Genomic DNA, 18845 nt, shown 5'->3' with positions numbered 1-18845 from the left:
AAGTTTCTGTTTGAATCAGGATATTTCAAACAAAAAAGAAATAATGACACTAAAAAATTTCAGGTACTCTTTCCGTGGACGTCCTTATTTTGCAATGCTGCATAGTCCCCTTTTACTGTGATGTTGCACACAAATTTACATCTTGTGCTGTTTTAACACTGTGTTTCTCTGTTACCATTCTAGATGTTTCACATTACTGATCATTACAATTATCAGCCATATTTCCTCCAACAGTTTTTTGAAGTGTTTCCAATTTATTATCAGACATTTAGCTTAAGGAATGGGTTTCCTTACAATTTTCTAAAATTTATGACTTAACATAAAACTGTCTATATTTTTGTCTGTCTAGTTGGAGTGAAAAAGAGAAGGTCTTTACACAAAGGCATTTTACCAGGAAGTAATTCATTTCAAATATCTCTTTAAATCTGAAGATTTTATAAAAAATAAAAACAAGGAACAAAAAACAGCAACTTACAATCAAGTGAAGAATGAAGTGTGTCGAGATTGGGGAGTTGAGATTTTACTACATTCGCTTTGTTTAAATTTGTCATGATATACATGTATATATATATTTGTTTTGATTAATTTTTATCTTGGTGATACATTTAATGATCAAAAACCATAATTATGACAAATTTCTTTAATAATGTTTATGTTGTCAGTTCCCCAGAATGCAGTTTCATGGGTGTTCTGTAATAGCTTATTATGTTCCATATTAATTAACCATTAGGTGAACCATAATTTAGAGGTCTTTCTACAACAAAATTGGTAACAGAATATCTAAACATAATTATTAAGTACAAATTTGTTTTAAAATCAAACCAATAATTTTAATAATTTTCCCTTTCAGGTGTCCATCCTTCTTATTCCCTTTGAGTTTTGATTGCATTTTTGCTCTGCTATATTATTCAAAAACTTGAAGAAAAAAAAACTGAAAGAAAAAAAAGAGAGAGAAAAATTTTATCACCATAACATTTGCTAGGTTTTACTGAAATATTCCTCAAACCCTGGTTGTTGTATGGAGCAGCAGGGTTTTTCTAATTGTATAGCTATTAAGTGCCTAAATGACTTTCAAACATAAAAATGTCAAAACTTGAGGCTTGAGAAGTTTTCACTTTAGACTTGCCAGTTTGAAAGCAAACACATGAAAAAAAGTTTTTTTTTCTGTAGATAAAAGTTTAAAAGTAGGTAAACAATAATAAAATGTTGTTTTGAGCCCTTATTCTTTAGTCGCAGTAAGGGGAGAATGCTTGATGAATCTTGCTTGAATACAAAGACCGAGAAATGAAATTTACTGTACTTCAAGCCAGTCTTGAATCAATCAGAAAACCAACATTTTGATAACTTGTTTCGTTTAAAGGTAGCAGAAATATTTGCTTATCAACACATAAATTTTTCTCCTTTTTTTTGAAAGCAAAATGCTAAGACTTAGTTTGTTTTGATGTCTTTTAGTGTTTAATGCAAATGAAAGCCGTTGATTTTGCAGTTGGAATGTAATGTAAACAGCGCTAATTCTGAACCCCACACTTGTATTGATATGCTAGATCCAAGGGATATCTCTCTCTATTATCTGTTACCCCCTTTAATGGACTTGTTACTTCGGATATTAAAATTATCTTACTTCAAAGTTAAATAAATACCAGTATCTTTTTCATAATAATTATACCGTGCCACGGCACTTTTTGAGCGAATACCCATTAATCTCTTTAAAAGTGTGTATTCAGTTCATCGTTGTCGGTAAACGTTTTTTATTGGATTGAATAAATATTATTCTACTTCTAACAGTGATATTTATTTATAAGTTATTTAACATGCGTCTCTCTTCTGTTTGAAGGAATAAACCAACAAAGCTTGAATTTAATTCGGTTCAAGACCCGAACCATTAGGCAATTATCTGCATCTGAATTCAGCACAAAACGATCCGCAAAATGTTTTGTTGAAATAATGAAATCCCCTCCCCATGTAAATAATGCATTTAGCTTTAAATTGCTTTTACAGAAATTGAAAAATACTCCATTTATACAAAGGCTGGTTTACCATTGAAACGACTTCTCAATGACTTTGGTGGATAGTAAGTGGGGAAATGAATTCCGAGGCATTTGCTTTGTTGAATTATCTCTACTCTGACATCTGGTTTTTAGCTTTTGTATAGGATTGCTCCATCAAAAATGGCATAAAATGGCTGACTTGATTGTTAAGTTTTTCAATAGTGATGATACTTCAAGTTTTGACAATAGCCTATTTAGCATAGAAGCCTCGGATCGTTGGGCTTGTATAGAAGGGGTGCTGGTTTATCCATAATAAAAGCCCATAGTGGATATATTGAGACAGATAAAAACCCTCTGCGTGATAGGGGAGGTGGGGTATTTATGTTCGTCTCGTATCTCAGGCAGCTTATTTTATTCATAAATTCAATCAGCGCATTATCAAACCTTAGGATCGGTTACCAAGTTTGAAATGTGTAACCCATTTATGACTATGTGGCATATCATATCAAATATCCAAATTATGACATGGAAGACATTTAACCTATATATATATTCATGTTAAAATATTTTTGTTCTGACCAAACTTTACTATTGCAGCTAAAGTAGTCAGAGCAATGAAAATGTCAAAGGCTGAAAGAATGCCAAAAGACAAATAAAAAGTAACATAAAAACTCTGGAAATGTGAAAATTTTGTTTTGCAAGGGAAATTTGCTGCAGAAAATACAATCTTATCTCAAGATAGCTTTCGAAAGCCATTGGCCCGGGAACATATGCCAAACGTTTTAATATGAAGTATTGGGTACTGCTTATCTGGGAAATTGTTTTGTAATCACAGTCGTATCTTACTTTACCAGAGGTATTAAAGTCCTAAGAGATTCTTTTCATTCTCATTGAAAGTTGCTAGGAGTTTCACCTAGGTTCAAGTTGCGCTATCATTGTGTAAATTTCTCATGTTGATGGTGCAAGCTTTGCAATACAGCAATGCCTTATGGGTATGTTTGTTTGATGATAAAATCCTTACTATTTGGGTCTCAATGGGTGTTCAGAGCTGAATCTAGGTCAAATTTGCAATTTAGTGAGTTATATGTTCTTAAGAAGTTTATCGGTGCAACAGGTAAAGCCTGCACAACAGGAAGCAAAAATCCCCATCCCAACTTGCACTCTTTAACCAGATCTTCCTTTGTTTTGGTTTGGTAACCTTCATGAATCACCTGTAGTCTTGTCCATTCAGGAAGTCTTTACAAGTAAACCTCTTGAAAACAAGCATCTACTCATACACATATAGTAAGACAAATCTTGACAAAACTGTAAACATTGTATTATTCCTGCACTCAGTTCATTTTTCATCAATGAAATTTGCCTTTTGGTGACCTGACCATGAATGCTTAGCCTTACATTTTGACAAAAAAATGTCAAACAACACCAAATCATAGAGAAAAAGGGTTCCTGAAAACTGAACAGTATATAAGACAAGTATATTACCCTACCAAACGATTGCATACATTGAATTCCGGAAAAGGTTACATGTCTTCATTTTGATGCATTTGCAATAATGTCCAAGTGCTGAAATATCACATAACTAAGTGGAACATAGTTTTCAGGAATTGTTTATTTTATTTCTTTACAAATAGCATTCATTTTTAATGGGGGACAACTTTTTCAGAAAATTTTAAGTATCCGTAGTACGGAACAGTACGGCAGAACATGTAATGGTCAGGTACATTGTTGGTAAAGACGCTGTTTGTTTATCGAATATTTCTGTGTTTTGATGATCTACTCTTAAACCTGAAGCAGATTTTCTCCTTTTAACTGAAAGGACCACCTTTCATCTCCCCTTGGTAGCCTAGTATTGTAAACTGGTGGTTGACCAATTCTGACTATATCCTGATAAAACCTTGTTATCTTGACCTAAAATAACCTACTGTGGCTTTTTCAAATCTTTTTGTAGATTATAGGTAGAATGACTCCTTATGTATGGATAATCTATGTCATTAAACAAGATTAAGTGTTTCAGTACTACAAGGTCAGTTCATATATTACACAACCAACCATTGTGTCACCTTCAGTATTTTATGCAAGTAAAATGCCTTTTTGATTGACCCTCACATGGACATTATGAATTTAGATACATTAATTCTGGTGTTCTCTAAAACTGCAGAAGAAAATAAAACAGGAGTAACAACCAAACCATTCTGTATACAGTAGAACAGGGCTCAATGAAGGTTGCAAGGGGTTAAGCAAAATGCTGGAGTTTTCAGCGGTTTCAAGCAATCCATATAAACATGAATTGTTAGACCAGTCTTGATGCTTGATCCATATAAACGTTAATTGCTGAACCAGTCTTATGTGTTCCTTTCATATGAACACGAATTGCTGAATCAGTCTAGGTACTCAATCCATACAAACATGAATTTCTGAACCAGTCTGGATACCCAGTCAATATAAACATGAATTGCTGAACCAGTCTGGGTGCCCAATCCATATAAACATGAACTGCTTAACCGGGTGCCCAATCCATATAAACATGAACTGTTGAATCAGTCTAAGGTGCTCAATCCATATAAACATGAACTGCTTTACCAGTCTGGATGCCCAATCCATATAAACATGAATTTCTGAACCAGTCTGGATACCCAGTCAATATAAACATGAATTGCTGAACCAGTCTGGGTGCCCAATCCATATAAACATGAACTGCTTAACCGGGTGCCCAATCCATATAAACATGAACTGTTGAATCAGTCTAAGGTGCCCAATCCATATAAACATGAATATTGCTGAACTAGGCTGAATTCTCAATCCATATAAACATGCATGTAAACATGGATTGCTGAAGCAGTCTGGGTGCTTGACCCATATAAACATGAATTGCTGAACCAATCTGGACACTGGGTTTTGCAGGGTGGTGTGAGTGGTGTTTCAGTGTAATTAGAAAAAGAAAAGGTAAATTACATAGAGATGATATCAACATTATAAAATTTTGCAATAGTTACTTGGAATGACATCATTAGGAAATAAAATAAGACAAAATGTACTTAAGGCTCATTGTATAATTAAGTTTTCAGAAGAAATTAAAGGATTTTATTTCAATTTTATGGACAATTACCAGAAATTTGAAGCACCCAGCAATCTCGGTGGCTATGAAGAAACTTGTAAGTTATGTGTGCAGAGATATTAAATTCATACATCAAATAACTTGGGTAAAATAGATTATAACAATTTTAACTATTCTTGTATAACAATAACAAAAATACAATCTTTTGTCTTGTTTGATAATATGTTTGCAAGTAGATTTTTTAGGGGCCGTTGCTTTTCCTTTTTATGACTTTACTTTTAAAATAGTATTTACACTTTTTGGATATTTTTGGTTAGTACTTATGACATTGTTTATTAGCATGGAAGTGTATTAACTTACATTACCATCATTCATGGGTCATTGAACTGTGCTATTCTGTTCAGAACAATCTCAACAACTTCTCCACTTGAAGCAGAGGTGTGACAGATTCATACAGTCATGAAGTACATTTTGTATTCCCCGAGAGATGATGGGTTCTCTGTATTAGCTAGGCAGATGTTAAGGACATAGGTACGAAATTTATTAAATTTTGTAAATACTGTATGCTTATCTGCAGCAATATTTTGAATTGTACATATTCTTTTTCCTATTATATTATTAGAGGATAATATTTTTTTTCCTATGATATAATTAGAGGATAAAATGACATTTTTTCCTATGATGTTACCGTAATTAGATGATAATAAAATGATGAATGACAAAAATACATTTTATGTTCCTTTAACAATTATTGTATTTTTTCCCAATTAATAATGTTTCATTTCCTAATAAAAAAAGTATAAAATAAATGTTTTAGACTGATGCTGTGAAAGTACAAAATCTAACTCTGAATGTTACTACTTACTAGACATTACCATCATATTTCAGTTTCAAACATCATCCAAACTCTAGAAGTACAAAATAAAAACAAATCAAATGAAAATATTTATCATAAATTATAATTTGGGGAAAAAAAACATTTCAATGTTTTCTCTGTTGTGTTTTAATGTGTTTCCTTTACTTAATAACCCTTATTGTTAACATGATGTTCCCCTTTCAATGGCTCCACAAATATTCACATGTTAAAATGTTTAATTACTGTTTGATTAATAATGTGCTGGCGTTTTTAATCATTGAAAAACATGAAATTTCTAAAAAAAAATGTTGCATAGCACTTACTATGAATTAATCAGTTGATCTCATAATTTTCTCTTTGTAAAATAATCATCCTTTCAACACATAATAAATTAATAATGGCGTCCTAAAACACCTAGTATCATATTACATCCTTTTTCATTATGAACCGGAGGAAAAATCAATCTGAATTTCTCTTGTACCTATTCTGGTAAATCGATTCTATCAAGTATTCAAAACAGGACAGGTCTGTTCCATATTTTGTAGCATTATGACCATTATTATTGTAATACTGTATGATGCCACGCGACTTTAAAGATTGTTAAAAAATAATATTGACTTGCCTTTATTTGTGTTTGATACAAAGTCAACAAATGCATTCTTTAAAATAATTACTGTAAAAAATTACGAATTTGTGAGTATACTATTTTCATGAAACTGGCTATATATTTTTGTGTCAGTTTTCGTGTCATTTTTAGTGCTCTGGCAAAAACTTTGTGTCAAAAATTAAAAATGTACTTTATTAAAATTTACAGTTAGGACAGACAAGTATATAAGAATATTTTTATGAGAATTCTAAATTCTAGACTAAAAACATTACATAAAAATTTAATCACAAAAATTACGTTCGTCTTGAATGAAGTGTTCTACAGTATTGAAAAACACATTAGATGATGAAAATATTGTGAAAGAAATCATCTCATTTAGACATCATGCAGCAGACAGGTTCTTGCGATAAATGCATGATTTACTACAGGTCTTAATTACGGCATTGAATAATTATGTAAATCTGGCCATACGATGCCCATGTTTTACATGTTCTCTGTTCATATCTTTTAGACTTTACCCTTAAATTCTATTGAGATAATATTTTCGCTGTTGGCTTACTTCTTTGTCAGTTACTGTCACCAAAAGAATAAAATGAAGCAACAGAAGTGAGCTTAAAAGCTGTCTGTTCCATACAAAGAATGTTGTCAGAGCAGAATGTAGTTTTAAGTTTTGTTTGTTTACCTGAAGAATAAATATATCATGGAGTACAAAGTTAGTGATAATGCTTTTTGGGGGACATTTCATATCTCTTTCATTTGTAATTATCATTTATGTTATTCTGTGATACATTTCACTTGTCGTTGTGCAAACAATGGAAGGAATGGTTTATGTGAACATGTATCCCCACTCCAATGCAAACAAAGGCAGGAATTGTCCATGCGGATATGTGCCACCACTCCATCACAAACCGTGGTTGCTCCAACGCAAACAAAGGCTGGAATGGTCCAACATGGACATTTATCAAACAATGGAAGGAATGGTTCATGTGGACATGTATCGTGACGCAAACAAAGGCAGGAATTGTCCATGTGTACATGTACCGCCACTCAACACCAACAAGGGTAGCATTTGTATATGTGGACAGGTATCGCCACTCAATCACAAACAAAGGCAGGAATGGTCCAACATGGACATTTATCAAACAACGGAAGGAATGGTTCATGTGGACATGTATCGTGACGCAAACAAAGGCAGGAATTGTCCATGTGGACATTATCGTCACTTCATCGCAAACAAGGAAATGGTCCAGCATTGACATTTATCATCACTCCAACAATGTTTTTTTATGTCAGTGTAGTTAACTGGTTTTTGCACAGAAGTGAGATCTCAGTGTCATTGATCAGGCTCTCCAAGATTAAGAAATTTTAATTTGTAAACCAGTCTCAGAATACAATGTCACCATTGGTCAGTTTCAAAACTGAGCTCATCAAAAATAACCAATGAAATGTTGGAGTTTTGAAACTGGTCTCAGAATTCAGTTCCTGGCAAGGTTTTTTTCAGTTATCTCTCTGTGGGTCCCGGTTTTCAAAAAATATAAATGAAATATGATTTAATTTCTTACCTGCTTCACTGTTATTATCAGCATTTTGAGATGAGTTTGTATTAGATTGACTAGTAACTGGAGTATCATTGGAGCGTGTCGACTGAGCGTCGTCCGGTGATGAAAAGGGAGGTAAATTATTGTTCTGTGATGAAGGTGATCTCTGAAACAAACAAAACAGAACATTTATATTTGTTCCTTACAAGTAGAAAATAATAACCCAAAGACAGTTCAGAGGAACAAATGGTCTGGAATAGTATTTATTTATCTCTGACCTGAGCAAATATTCAGAAAATAGTGCCAGAAAGTGTTAAATCATCATTTTCAGTAATATCAAGTTTCAGTTTGTTGTTGAAACCATTCTGATTTTCTGAAAAAAAAAAACCCAACTGAAACAGCATTAGACAAACACCATCTTTTCAAAACAAGATGACCCCGTTGAGTTGCATCAAGAAGAGTTCAATAATTTTATTATTTTCCTGACAGCCTTCTCATGCACTACTATGAAATTTTCATTATTTTATACTGTAACCTCAGCTGCTGTTTCGGTTAATTTTTTAACTGTATCTGATTAATTAGCATGCAAATGTCTTGTTTGCAGTTGCATGGTGTAAACATTTGCACGCTACATGATATAATTAGAACATGTATTATTCATTGGCAAGCCCCCCTTGGTTAGCTTAGTAGGTAAGAGCACAAGATTGTGAACTGAGTTTGGGAGTTTAATACCCAAAACATGTGATATGTTCTCCGTGACGATTTAGAAGATGATGTCTATTAAGTCATTCAACGGCCCCCCACTTCAGATTCATGTGGAGAAGTTGACAGTTACTTGCAAAGATCAAGTCAGGACTAATGTAGTATCCAGAAACACCAGTTGTGTTACACTGGCTGCTGTTACATAACTGGAATTCTTCTGAAAAATGACATTACACCCAGTTAAATGAACAAATTATTATTCATAATCACGTTAAACGACTTGCGTACAAAATTTATTTCGAAACAAGAGCTGTCTCCATAGGGTGACATATGCCCCCGATGGCACTTTGAATGAGTAGTTGTGGCCGATGTTAGAGTTTAGGACCTTTGACCTACGGAGCTGGGTCTTGCGCGCGACACGTGGTCTTACTGTGTCACACATTCATGCGTAGTTATTTTAAAATCCATGCATGAATGACAAAGATATGGACTGGACACGCCCATCAATGCACTATCATGAAAAATGACCTTTAAAGTCTAAGTGTGACCTTGACCTTTGAGCTACGGACCTGGGTCTTGCGCGCCACACATCGTCTTACTGTGGTACACATTCATGCCAAGTTATTTGAAAATCTATCCATCGATGACAAAGATATGGACCGGACACGCCCATCAATGCACTATCCTTTAATGTCTAAGTGTGACCTTGACCTTTGAGCTACGGACCTGGGTCTTGCGCGCGACACGTTGTCTTACTGTGGTACACATTCATGCCAAGTTATTTGAAAATCCATCCATCGATGACAAAGATATGGACCGGACACGAAAATTGCGGACAGACTGACAGACTGACAGACCAACAGACGGACAGACGGTTCAAAAACTATATGCCTCCCTTCGGGGGCATAAAAAACGAAAGGATCAACCCAAAACTCCTTTTTTCTTTACTTCTTTTTGCATATCAGACTTTCTATAAAGAAATATTAATATGATTTCATACATTTTATGAGTTTTAATTCCATTTTGCAATTTCAAACGGAATCATAAGCATCTGCTCTTTAAAGAAGATTGTATAAGCGCACTTCTAAAATAGTGAGGTTTTTCACATGGGGGGCCTTCGGTTTACTATCAAGCAATCTCATAGAATAAAAATGTATATAATTACAAAAATGATCATTAACACGAGATCCCATGCAGTTATATAACTACTCAAAGGCAGATCTTATTTCGCTGAAGATCGTGAAAATTAATAAAATCAAATGAAATATAATTTAAGCTAAAAATTTCAACCCGGTTAGCAGTGATTACAGTGCTGTATCATTTGCTTGTAATTAATGATGAATATCATGGAATTTAAGAGGAATAAGATAAGACTAGCACATCAAATAAAACACCAGCTTACTAAATACAACTCCAGTATCAGTGTGTTTTATATGGCGATATAAAATCCATCAAACATATTAACTGGGTATGAAGTGTGCTTAGAAAATCATATAAATTCTTTTGCAGGCATTTACTGTCTCACTGATATAGAAGCTTGAGATATTTTTAATTCGACTTGCACCAAAAATAATTTAAGCTTGTTTTATTATCTTTCCATATGCTAACAGAAATGAGCTCCAATCTATAGTAGGATATATTTTTTATTAAGAATAATTTTCGGAGGTCTGATCTTTTCCCCTGTGCTAGTACTTGAAAACTGAAAGATTTATTATGATTTAATTTTCATATCGTAACTTTTGACAACAAATTTGTCATTCTGAAAAGTTCCTGTTGATGAATTCATGCATTCTTGAAGTAATTTCTTCAGAAGTTTGAAGAATTAACCAATTTTCTTTTGACAATTATTTTTCTTCTCAAATTTTATGTTTGAAATGTGATTCATATACAATGCAAAATGAAACATCAAAACTTTTAACATTAGAAGTAATGTTTAAAATGTATTAAAATGCCTGGTATTAAAATGATTTCTGAGGAAACCAGGGTCAAAGACATTGGCCATTATTCCTGTGGATGGCATGGTATTGAGAGTATATTTTGTAATTCTACCAAACTGATTGAGAATATTCATATACACTGACTTGATCATACTTGTATTTAAATCTGACCCAAGCCTGCTGGGTTCACTCATAGGAGGACCACAACATTTTCAGTCAGGTCAGGTTTGAGAAGCATAATATTTTCAATGAGGACAGGTTTGAGAAGCACAACGTTTTCAATGAGGACAGGTTTGAGAAGCATAACTTTTCAATGAGGACAGGTTTGAGAAGCACAACATTTTCAATCAGGACAGGTTTGAGAAGCATAATATTTTCAACCAGGACAGATTTGAGAAGCATAACATTTTCAATGAGGACAGGTTTGAGAAGCACAATATTTTCAATGAGGACAGGTTTGAGAAGCACAACATTTTCAATCAGGACAGGTTTGAGAAGCATAACTTTTTCAATCAGGACAGGTTTGAGAAGCATAACATTTTCAATGAGGACAGGTTTGAGAAGCACAATATTTTCAGTGAGGACAGGTTTGAGAAGCACAACATTTTCAATCAGGACAGGTTTGAGAAGCATAACATTTTCAATCAGGACAGGTTTGAGAAGCACAACTTTTTCAGTCAGGACAGGTTTGAGAAGCATAACATTTTCAATGAGGACAGGTTTGAGAAGCACAATATTTTCAGTGAGGACAGGTTTGAGAAGCACAACATTTTCAATGCGGACAGGTTTGAGAAGCACAATATTTTCAGTGAGGACAGGTTTGAGAAGCACAACATTTTCAATGAGGACAGGTTTGAGAAGCACAATATTTTCAGTGAAGACAGGACTGGTTCAAATCTTAGATGAGATTATTATGTCTCTGTGATGTCACTGACCAAAGGCAACACTATCAGGTCATATATCTTACACCTTTACTGCATGTGCAGAAGTTGTCTGTTATTTGTTTCTTTATCAGGCTAATACTGATCAGAAATCCATGAACTTATAAAACAACACTGGTTAGGTTACCTCAATACTGTTGAAAATGGTGTTAAAAAACCCAAACAAATAAAAACTTTGGGACAATGAAGTGTCACATACAGAAGTTGTTATGTTCAAAGTCATTCAGCAAGTGTATGAGATCAAATTTTCGTCTGTTGGTGTGACTATTTTAAATATTTGCCATGATTATTATATATTGGAATTTTATGACAATTATTTGTGGGGGTCATTCAATATGAAAACCAAGTATATATTGCCGAATATAAAATATTTTTGCATTTATGCGTAAATTATGGACCTTCGTCCCAATAAAAGTTGTATACGAGACCATAAATGTTGGTGATAAAACTTAATCGAGCATTTAAATAATTGGAAGGGAGACCATAAATGTGCTACTAATGTCAAATAATTTCTACATACATTTACAAGTAATGATTGAAAAAACAACATATCAGTTTATTACCCTGACAGGTATTTTTGTTAGAAACGATATACCGATATATACCGTATCAGTACATAATATACCATATCCATAGCAGTTTTGACACATTGCATGGCATTTTTAGGGAAAATATAGATAATTATTGTTATTTATTCATATGATATATCATCTAAAAATTTCCATGGTCCACGCATCAAACAGTTCTGATTATACTTCTTCAAATGAAATGAAGAGAATAATTGAGAGAAATTTTTGTTTGATATTAAAATGCAGGTGAAAAAGGAAAACCATTGATTCACTGGTTTGTCTTCATTTTTGCACATAAGGATGTATTTATAAATCATTTTTAGGATCTGTTTCGATCGTTACTCTACCACATCGGCAATAAGAAGGTGATGTAGGTCTATCAGTAAATAACAACTTCAAAGGCGTGTGGCCCTTAGGCAAAATTTTGAGAAGAACGGATCCGCAGATAGTCATCTTAATGTCAATATAGTTGGAGCTTATAATATACTGTGATAAATGCATATGTTGCGTGAAAAATGAGTTTTGTGAGCACATGAAACAGCAGAAATCTTGTCATTACAAAGTGCTGCAATTCCCGATAGTAGATCTTGTTAGAAGTCGGAATATTGTATAAATGCAGAAAAAAGATAGGAAAATTAGAAATATCTGTATCAACTATTTCAGCTGAATCATCTAGTGTGTACTAATTTCAAGATTTCAACTTCTGTTGGCTGCTATAATGAGGTTGCTCCCGTAGAAGGGTAAGATAAAAAAGGAAAGCTATGCTAACCATCTGAAGTACTTTTGTTATATAGAACTGCATTTTATTGTAGAGAACTTTTTCCGAAAATTTCATTTGGCACAAACAGTAGTTTTACTTTTAAACCTCTTCCAAATTAGTACTTTTCTTGTTCACACTTGACTTACTGAATGGGAGAGGTTTAAGTATATATTAAACAAATTCAAACAATTTCAATAAATGCTCGGATATCTATGTAAATTTATCTTAAATTGGAAAAAAGCAATTTTACTCTTTGGTGGAGCCCAGCTTGATGATTCTCAAGTGTTGTATAAACGTCTCCAATTTCAAATTGTTATTCCGGCCTTTGTCATAATTTGTGTACATTTTCTATTACCAGTATCATACTCTGAAATTGTGTGTACACTAAACATAGAGTAATTCTTTGACAAATAAATCAGTGCATTCTTCAAACACAATTCGTCTGGAGTCATTTTGTCGGCCAGCTTATGTTGACAATAGGCATAAAAAAGTATTTTTTTCTAAAGCTTTGTGTGTATTCGTCCTCAGTATGATTTAACAGCTTAAAGCTTCTCGGAAAATAAGATCGATTTCCTTCGTGTCCAGCCTATCATTGAATAAAATGTTGTTGCTCTATTTGGGAGGTGTTTTATTTGCCTGTCGCACTAAAAACTGTCATAAACCAGGGAGTGTAACTAGACTCCCTTGCAGTACAATGCACATAAATATTGATGGTCCAAGAGTTGACGATCGACAGGTGCTCCAAATGATAGCCATTTATAGACCGTTTCTCAAATAAAATCCATTATCGTACATACTAATATTTTTAACGTGCTATAAGTCTAGTTGTATGATATAGCCATTTATGAAGCGTTTCTGAAATAAAACCATATTTGTTTGAACTGATATTTTTAACGAGTTGTTGAAGGCTCATAGCTGTAAGTTTGCTTGCGGCAAGTAGATTTGCTGATCAGATTGTGTCAATTTTGACAATGTTTATTTCAGAATTATTTGTATTAAATTACACCATATTCTTATTTATGTCACTTTTATTGTTAAATTCATATTCCGTGTATTTAACTGCATTTTATTTACGCGATATTTATGATTTGTACACCTTTGAAAATAGAAACGGGTGTATTTATGCAATGTTATGATTGAGAAGAAAATATAGAAACTTATTTAAGTTAAAGAAGAGAGAAATATTGATTCGATCTAAAAAATTTCCTTTAATTGAAGATTTCTTTGCACATGGTTCGAAATATTCTAACAACAGTGGATCGAGATATGATTCTAGCAAAATGAGATAGAATCTCTGAACACAGTCTAATTTACATATAATTTGCATATATGCAAATGAGTTTGTGTACTCAGTAGTGTTGAGAGTCTCAAGGCCACTGCATTCTATCTTTCTCCAAGGGAAATGAGCCTGAAGTTTATGTGAAGCTTAATTCAAGATGACAGCTAGGACTTTAGCAGGCACATCTCAAATCTAATTGTGAAAATCTCTGCTTGTCACATAATGACAGATTCAAAACATACAACTTTGATGGATGTCTGACTGACCAACATTATTTGTCTAATACAGACTTTGTAAAAGGCAAGCTAACTGTCATGAAGCTATTTTAGTAGATAAACTTGAGCCAGCTTGTGAAAATGGACCAAATGGTTAAACAATACTAAATTTTGTTTTTTAGTGGTTTGTGCAATACACTTCTTCATTTTTCAAGAAATCTACATGTACAGTTTTATGACTCCTAGGTAATATCCCTAGTAACATTTGATTTTTTTGCTGCACTTTCGATTGACAATCTGTAAACAGTTTGTTTTAAATAGTATATGAGATTAATAAAGATTTAATGCACATACTAGGACAGTTTCTGTTAGTTACAGGCAGATACAAAATTTTAATTCCTATCTGATAGTTGGAATTAAAACACAGCTGTAAAAAATTCAGTAATAAGAAAATTAACATCAAAACATTTTTTTTTTTTTACATTTATGACTATATAAGATTTTGTTTAATCACTGAGAAAATGAAATCAAGTTTTCACATGTTTTTTTGTTTGCGTTCTTTGTTGTTAAAATGATGATAGGTAGATTCAATTAAAAGATTTTAGAACTTGCGTTGGCCCGGCTTAACAGCTTTTATTTTCATTTACAAAAGTATTATAATGTGTCCCTTTTGATAATTAAAGATAGGAAATATGAGACAAACACAGATTTAATTCAAAACTATCTTATTTCTCTACCACTTACAGGGTATCACAGATAACACCTTTGAATAGGAAAACGTATTATTGCACAATAGTTAAAATCTGCTGAGTTTCATTAAATGAATCTAGATTTTCATTTGTGAGCTATTCATTCAAAACTTTATAGCTATAGATTTTTGATAATGCACATCCATCAATTTAGCCTTGTCAGTGAAAATGAAAAAAAGAACTACCTACAAGTTATGGCTCATTATAAATAATTAGTTTTTATGTAATTTATATTTAATCTTGATATCCTCAAATAAAACATATTAAATTTATTTCTTTTGAAAAAAAAAATGAGCGAATACATTTTTAGGCAAGCAGCAGGGCATAAAAAATGTCATCTTCAGTTGATGTTCACCAAACTTTCTACAGCAATTCAAATGTCCACACAAGTTTGAGAAGGGGTCAAGGTCATATATACTGATTTTTTCTATTTGATCAGTATCGCCATAGTCTGGCGCTTATTTAAGGACAAAATTGCTGAAAATCAATTCTCCGTGGAGAAGATAGGGAGCATTTGCCTGAATATTGGTAATTTTGCATTTAACCGGAGTAATTTGTTAATTTCATCAATAAGCTGATCAATAGGTACTATCAGTTAATTACAGCTTTTCCACATGCATGAATCCTGGATGGAGTATCAGGCCAATCTTGCTTTTTAGTTCACAATTTCTTTTCTTTTTAGATATTCCACTGACCTGAAAACTCTGTGACAATGAGACCAGTACTGACATTCTTGACCAAGATATTTCCAGAGTTGGAAAAATAATATTTTATACAAGGAGAAAAATCAGACCCTTTGCTAAGAAAACTCATGCCATATTTTAGTAAAGTATAATAATGTACATGGTAACTTCTACTTCAGATCACAAGGGAGTTAAAATCTTATTGAGGAAATATTTGATATTTCTGAAATGTTCAGTTGGTAACAATTTCTGAAATGGATCTGCTCCAGGCAAACTGAAGTACTTTCTTTTTCAAATATGTGCATTTCTCTAATGTTTAACACAAAATGGCCTCATGGGTAATTAAGGGTGTAACTGAAGACACTGAGTTTTGCTGCAAGACTTTAGTATCTTCATATACAGTGTTGAGTATGGAGACCAGTCCCTTTAATGTTTTAAATGAGGCACAGTAAACTGTTGCAAGTCAGAACATCTGATTATGTATTTTGTCAGTGGCAGGCTGAACCTAACTACACTGTAGTCATCATGATCTTAACCCTTACCCTGCTAAATTTCTATAATGACTTGGACAGTACCATTAACTGTTCAAAGGCGTTCTTACCAAAAAGATACTGACTGAATAGCCAACAGTGTAAATCTTGATCAGACTGCATGGATGTGCACTGGTCGCAAAGGCACAAATAATCGTGTCCTGGATGTGTTAAAAATATGGCTTGTATACAGATACGAAATATTCAAAAGTGTAAGAGAACACTCATTACAGTTGATGGAAAATAAATAAGTTTACGAACTGATAAAATGCATTTTTCAATTTTCCTTCATACTAATTTGTGTGGGCAAGATTTGCTCATTAAGTTAAAAAGAAAACTTTCATTTCTTTGTTGAAGACAAAAATCTCTCTATGTAAATATTTCAATATTTTTTTCATCAGGATATTTTTCTACACATCTTTGGGTTACATACTGTTTCCTAGTAAATTTCAACAGGATTTTTATTTGTAAATTATATTTACAGCATAGATAATTTTTTCAAAAGAACACCTCCATGGCTCATAATAAAACCCATTCAAAACCCCACAAAGACCCAAGACTCAATACTGAATACACCCTAGCTAAAGCTTAACTAAATTCCTCTATCTCTCAGCAAATTTCATGAACCTTATAGGTTCATGTGAAGTAAAATGCAGATATGATCTGTGTTAGGTAAGGACAAATAGTGGTATCGGAATTTGAAAATTTTGAAATCCGTAGGATAAATTATAATGTCCTTTTCCCATCATAAACAGATTATGTAGGTCTCAGAGTTCATTTATACAAATCCCCTGTATCAGCAGGTCCTCTTTGACAGCCCTGGAAGGTTCGCATACTGTATGCCAGGCTACATTTGACAGCCTTGAAAGGTTCGCGTACTGTATGCCAGGCTATATTTGACAGCCCTGAAAGGTTTGTGTCCTGTATGCCAGCTAAATTTGACAGCCCTGAAAGGTTCGCATAATATATGCCAGGCTATATTTGACAGTCCATGAAGGTTTGCACACTGTATGCCAGGCTATATTTGACAACCCTACAAGGTTCACATACTGTATGCCAGGCTATATATACAGCCCTGCAATGTTCGCATACTGTATGTCAGGTTATATTTGACAGCCCTGCAAGGTTCGCATACAGTATGCCAGGCTATATTTGACAGCCCTGCAAGATCACAGCATATTGTATGCCAGGCTATAATATTTGACAGCTCTGCAAGGTTCGCATACTGTATGCCAGGCTATATTTGACAGCCATGCAAGATGATCTATGTTGACATAAAATATAAGTAATTGAAAGCAAGGTTTGATGTGTAAATTGCTTTCTTAATAACTAAATGTGGTCCAAAGTTTGGAGTAGGTAATGACTTTGTTGATAAAAGTCGAGCTGTGCACTGACTTAAGTCAATAATAGTTTTGCACCAATAAATGCTCTAATGTCTCCCCATCCCAAGGAGAACCAACAACTAATGTACAAAGGTTTAAAGGTAACATCTTGGTGAACTGTCTGGACAGGGTACACATTGAACTGTCTGGACAGGGTACATGCTGAACTGTCTGGACAGGGTACTCACTGTTGTAACCACAATCTTAATTGATTTAATGGTATTGATTACTGGTAAGCATATCTAACTCTTTAAGTTCTGAAGTTCCAGAAGGTCTGTATCAGTAGACTTACAACTCAGCTACTGCACCTGTCACACTTTCAAACCAGTGCTTTACCATTTTAAAGCACTCAGGAAATGCTAGCACTGCATGAGGAAATGAAATGAGTAAAAATTCTGAAAATTAGAAATATTCAAGCTGGATCAATAGTTCTAGTTTTTTTTGCCATTATTTTCACTCTTTTGTATAAACTGATCAGTGTAGAATATGGTTTATGAAATGCATGTCAGTTTTATCAGTTTGTATACTTTTACATTAACAATATGTCATGAAAAGGAAGTGTACATATTATGAGGCATTAGCTTTAAAAAACTCCCAGGCTTATATGTTTTGCGGTTTATTTTAAAAAGCGGCACAAGTTGAAAATGGATATTGATCCCACCATTGATATTTTGCTAAGTCATTGTCTTACTACATGGAGCTCCGATTGCTTCTATTGTGTTTCGTTGAATGTGTTCCTAGCTGTAATGATTTCACAAATCAGATTATGAAACCTTTATTCAACCCACCATTACTGAAAAGAATTACCCTTTTCAGTGAAAAAATGCATTTATTTTAGCAATTTGTTTCAGTCAAATTTCCAATGCATGATGTATGTATTTCTGTAGGCTAAATAACCTATCAAATTGGTTAGCTATCAAATTGGTTAGGTAATTACCTTAATGTTCTTTGAGAATGTTGCACCATGGGTGGGATGTTGTTCTCCAAACAGTTTAAAGCCCCACAAATGTTCTCTGGAACAATTTTTTTAATGAAAATTGCATTTTTTTCAGTT

At 33.4% G+C, this 18845-nt stretch overlaps 1 protein-coding gene across 3 annotated transcripts in view; it reads right to left on the bottom strand.

Moving 5' to 3' along the window:
• Positions 1-18845, bottom strand: part of LOC123545201 (homeobox protein Meis1-like) — a 153572-nt gene that overhangs the window by 77392 nt on the left and 57335 nt on the right. For all 3 annotated transcript variants that reach the window (XM_045331546.2, XM_045331544.2, XM_045331545.2), the window contains one exon: positions 8069-8210. In XM_045331546.2, the coding sequence (XP_045187481.1) occupies positions 8069-8210 (142 nt within the window). The remainder of the gene's footprint in view (positions 1-8068; positions 8211-18845) is intronic.

This window comes from Mercenaria mercenaria, chromosome 1 (genome assembly GCF_021730395.1).
Source record: "Mercenaria mercenaria strain notata chromosome 1, MADL_Memer_1, whole genome shotgun sequence".
In the NCBI taxonomy this organism is placed as follows: domain Eukaryota; kingdom Metazoa; phylum Mollusca; class Bivalvia; order Venerida; family Veneridae; genus Mercenaria; species Mercenaria mercenaria.
Note: the sequence above shows the minus strand (reverse complement) of the source record. Positions and strands in the feature narration are given on the sequence as shown.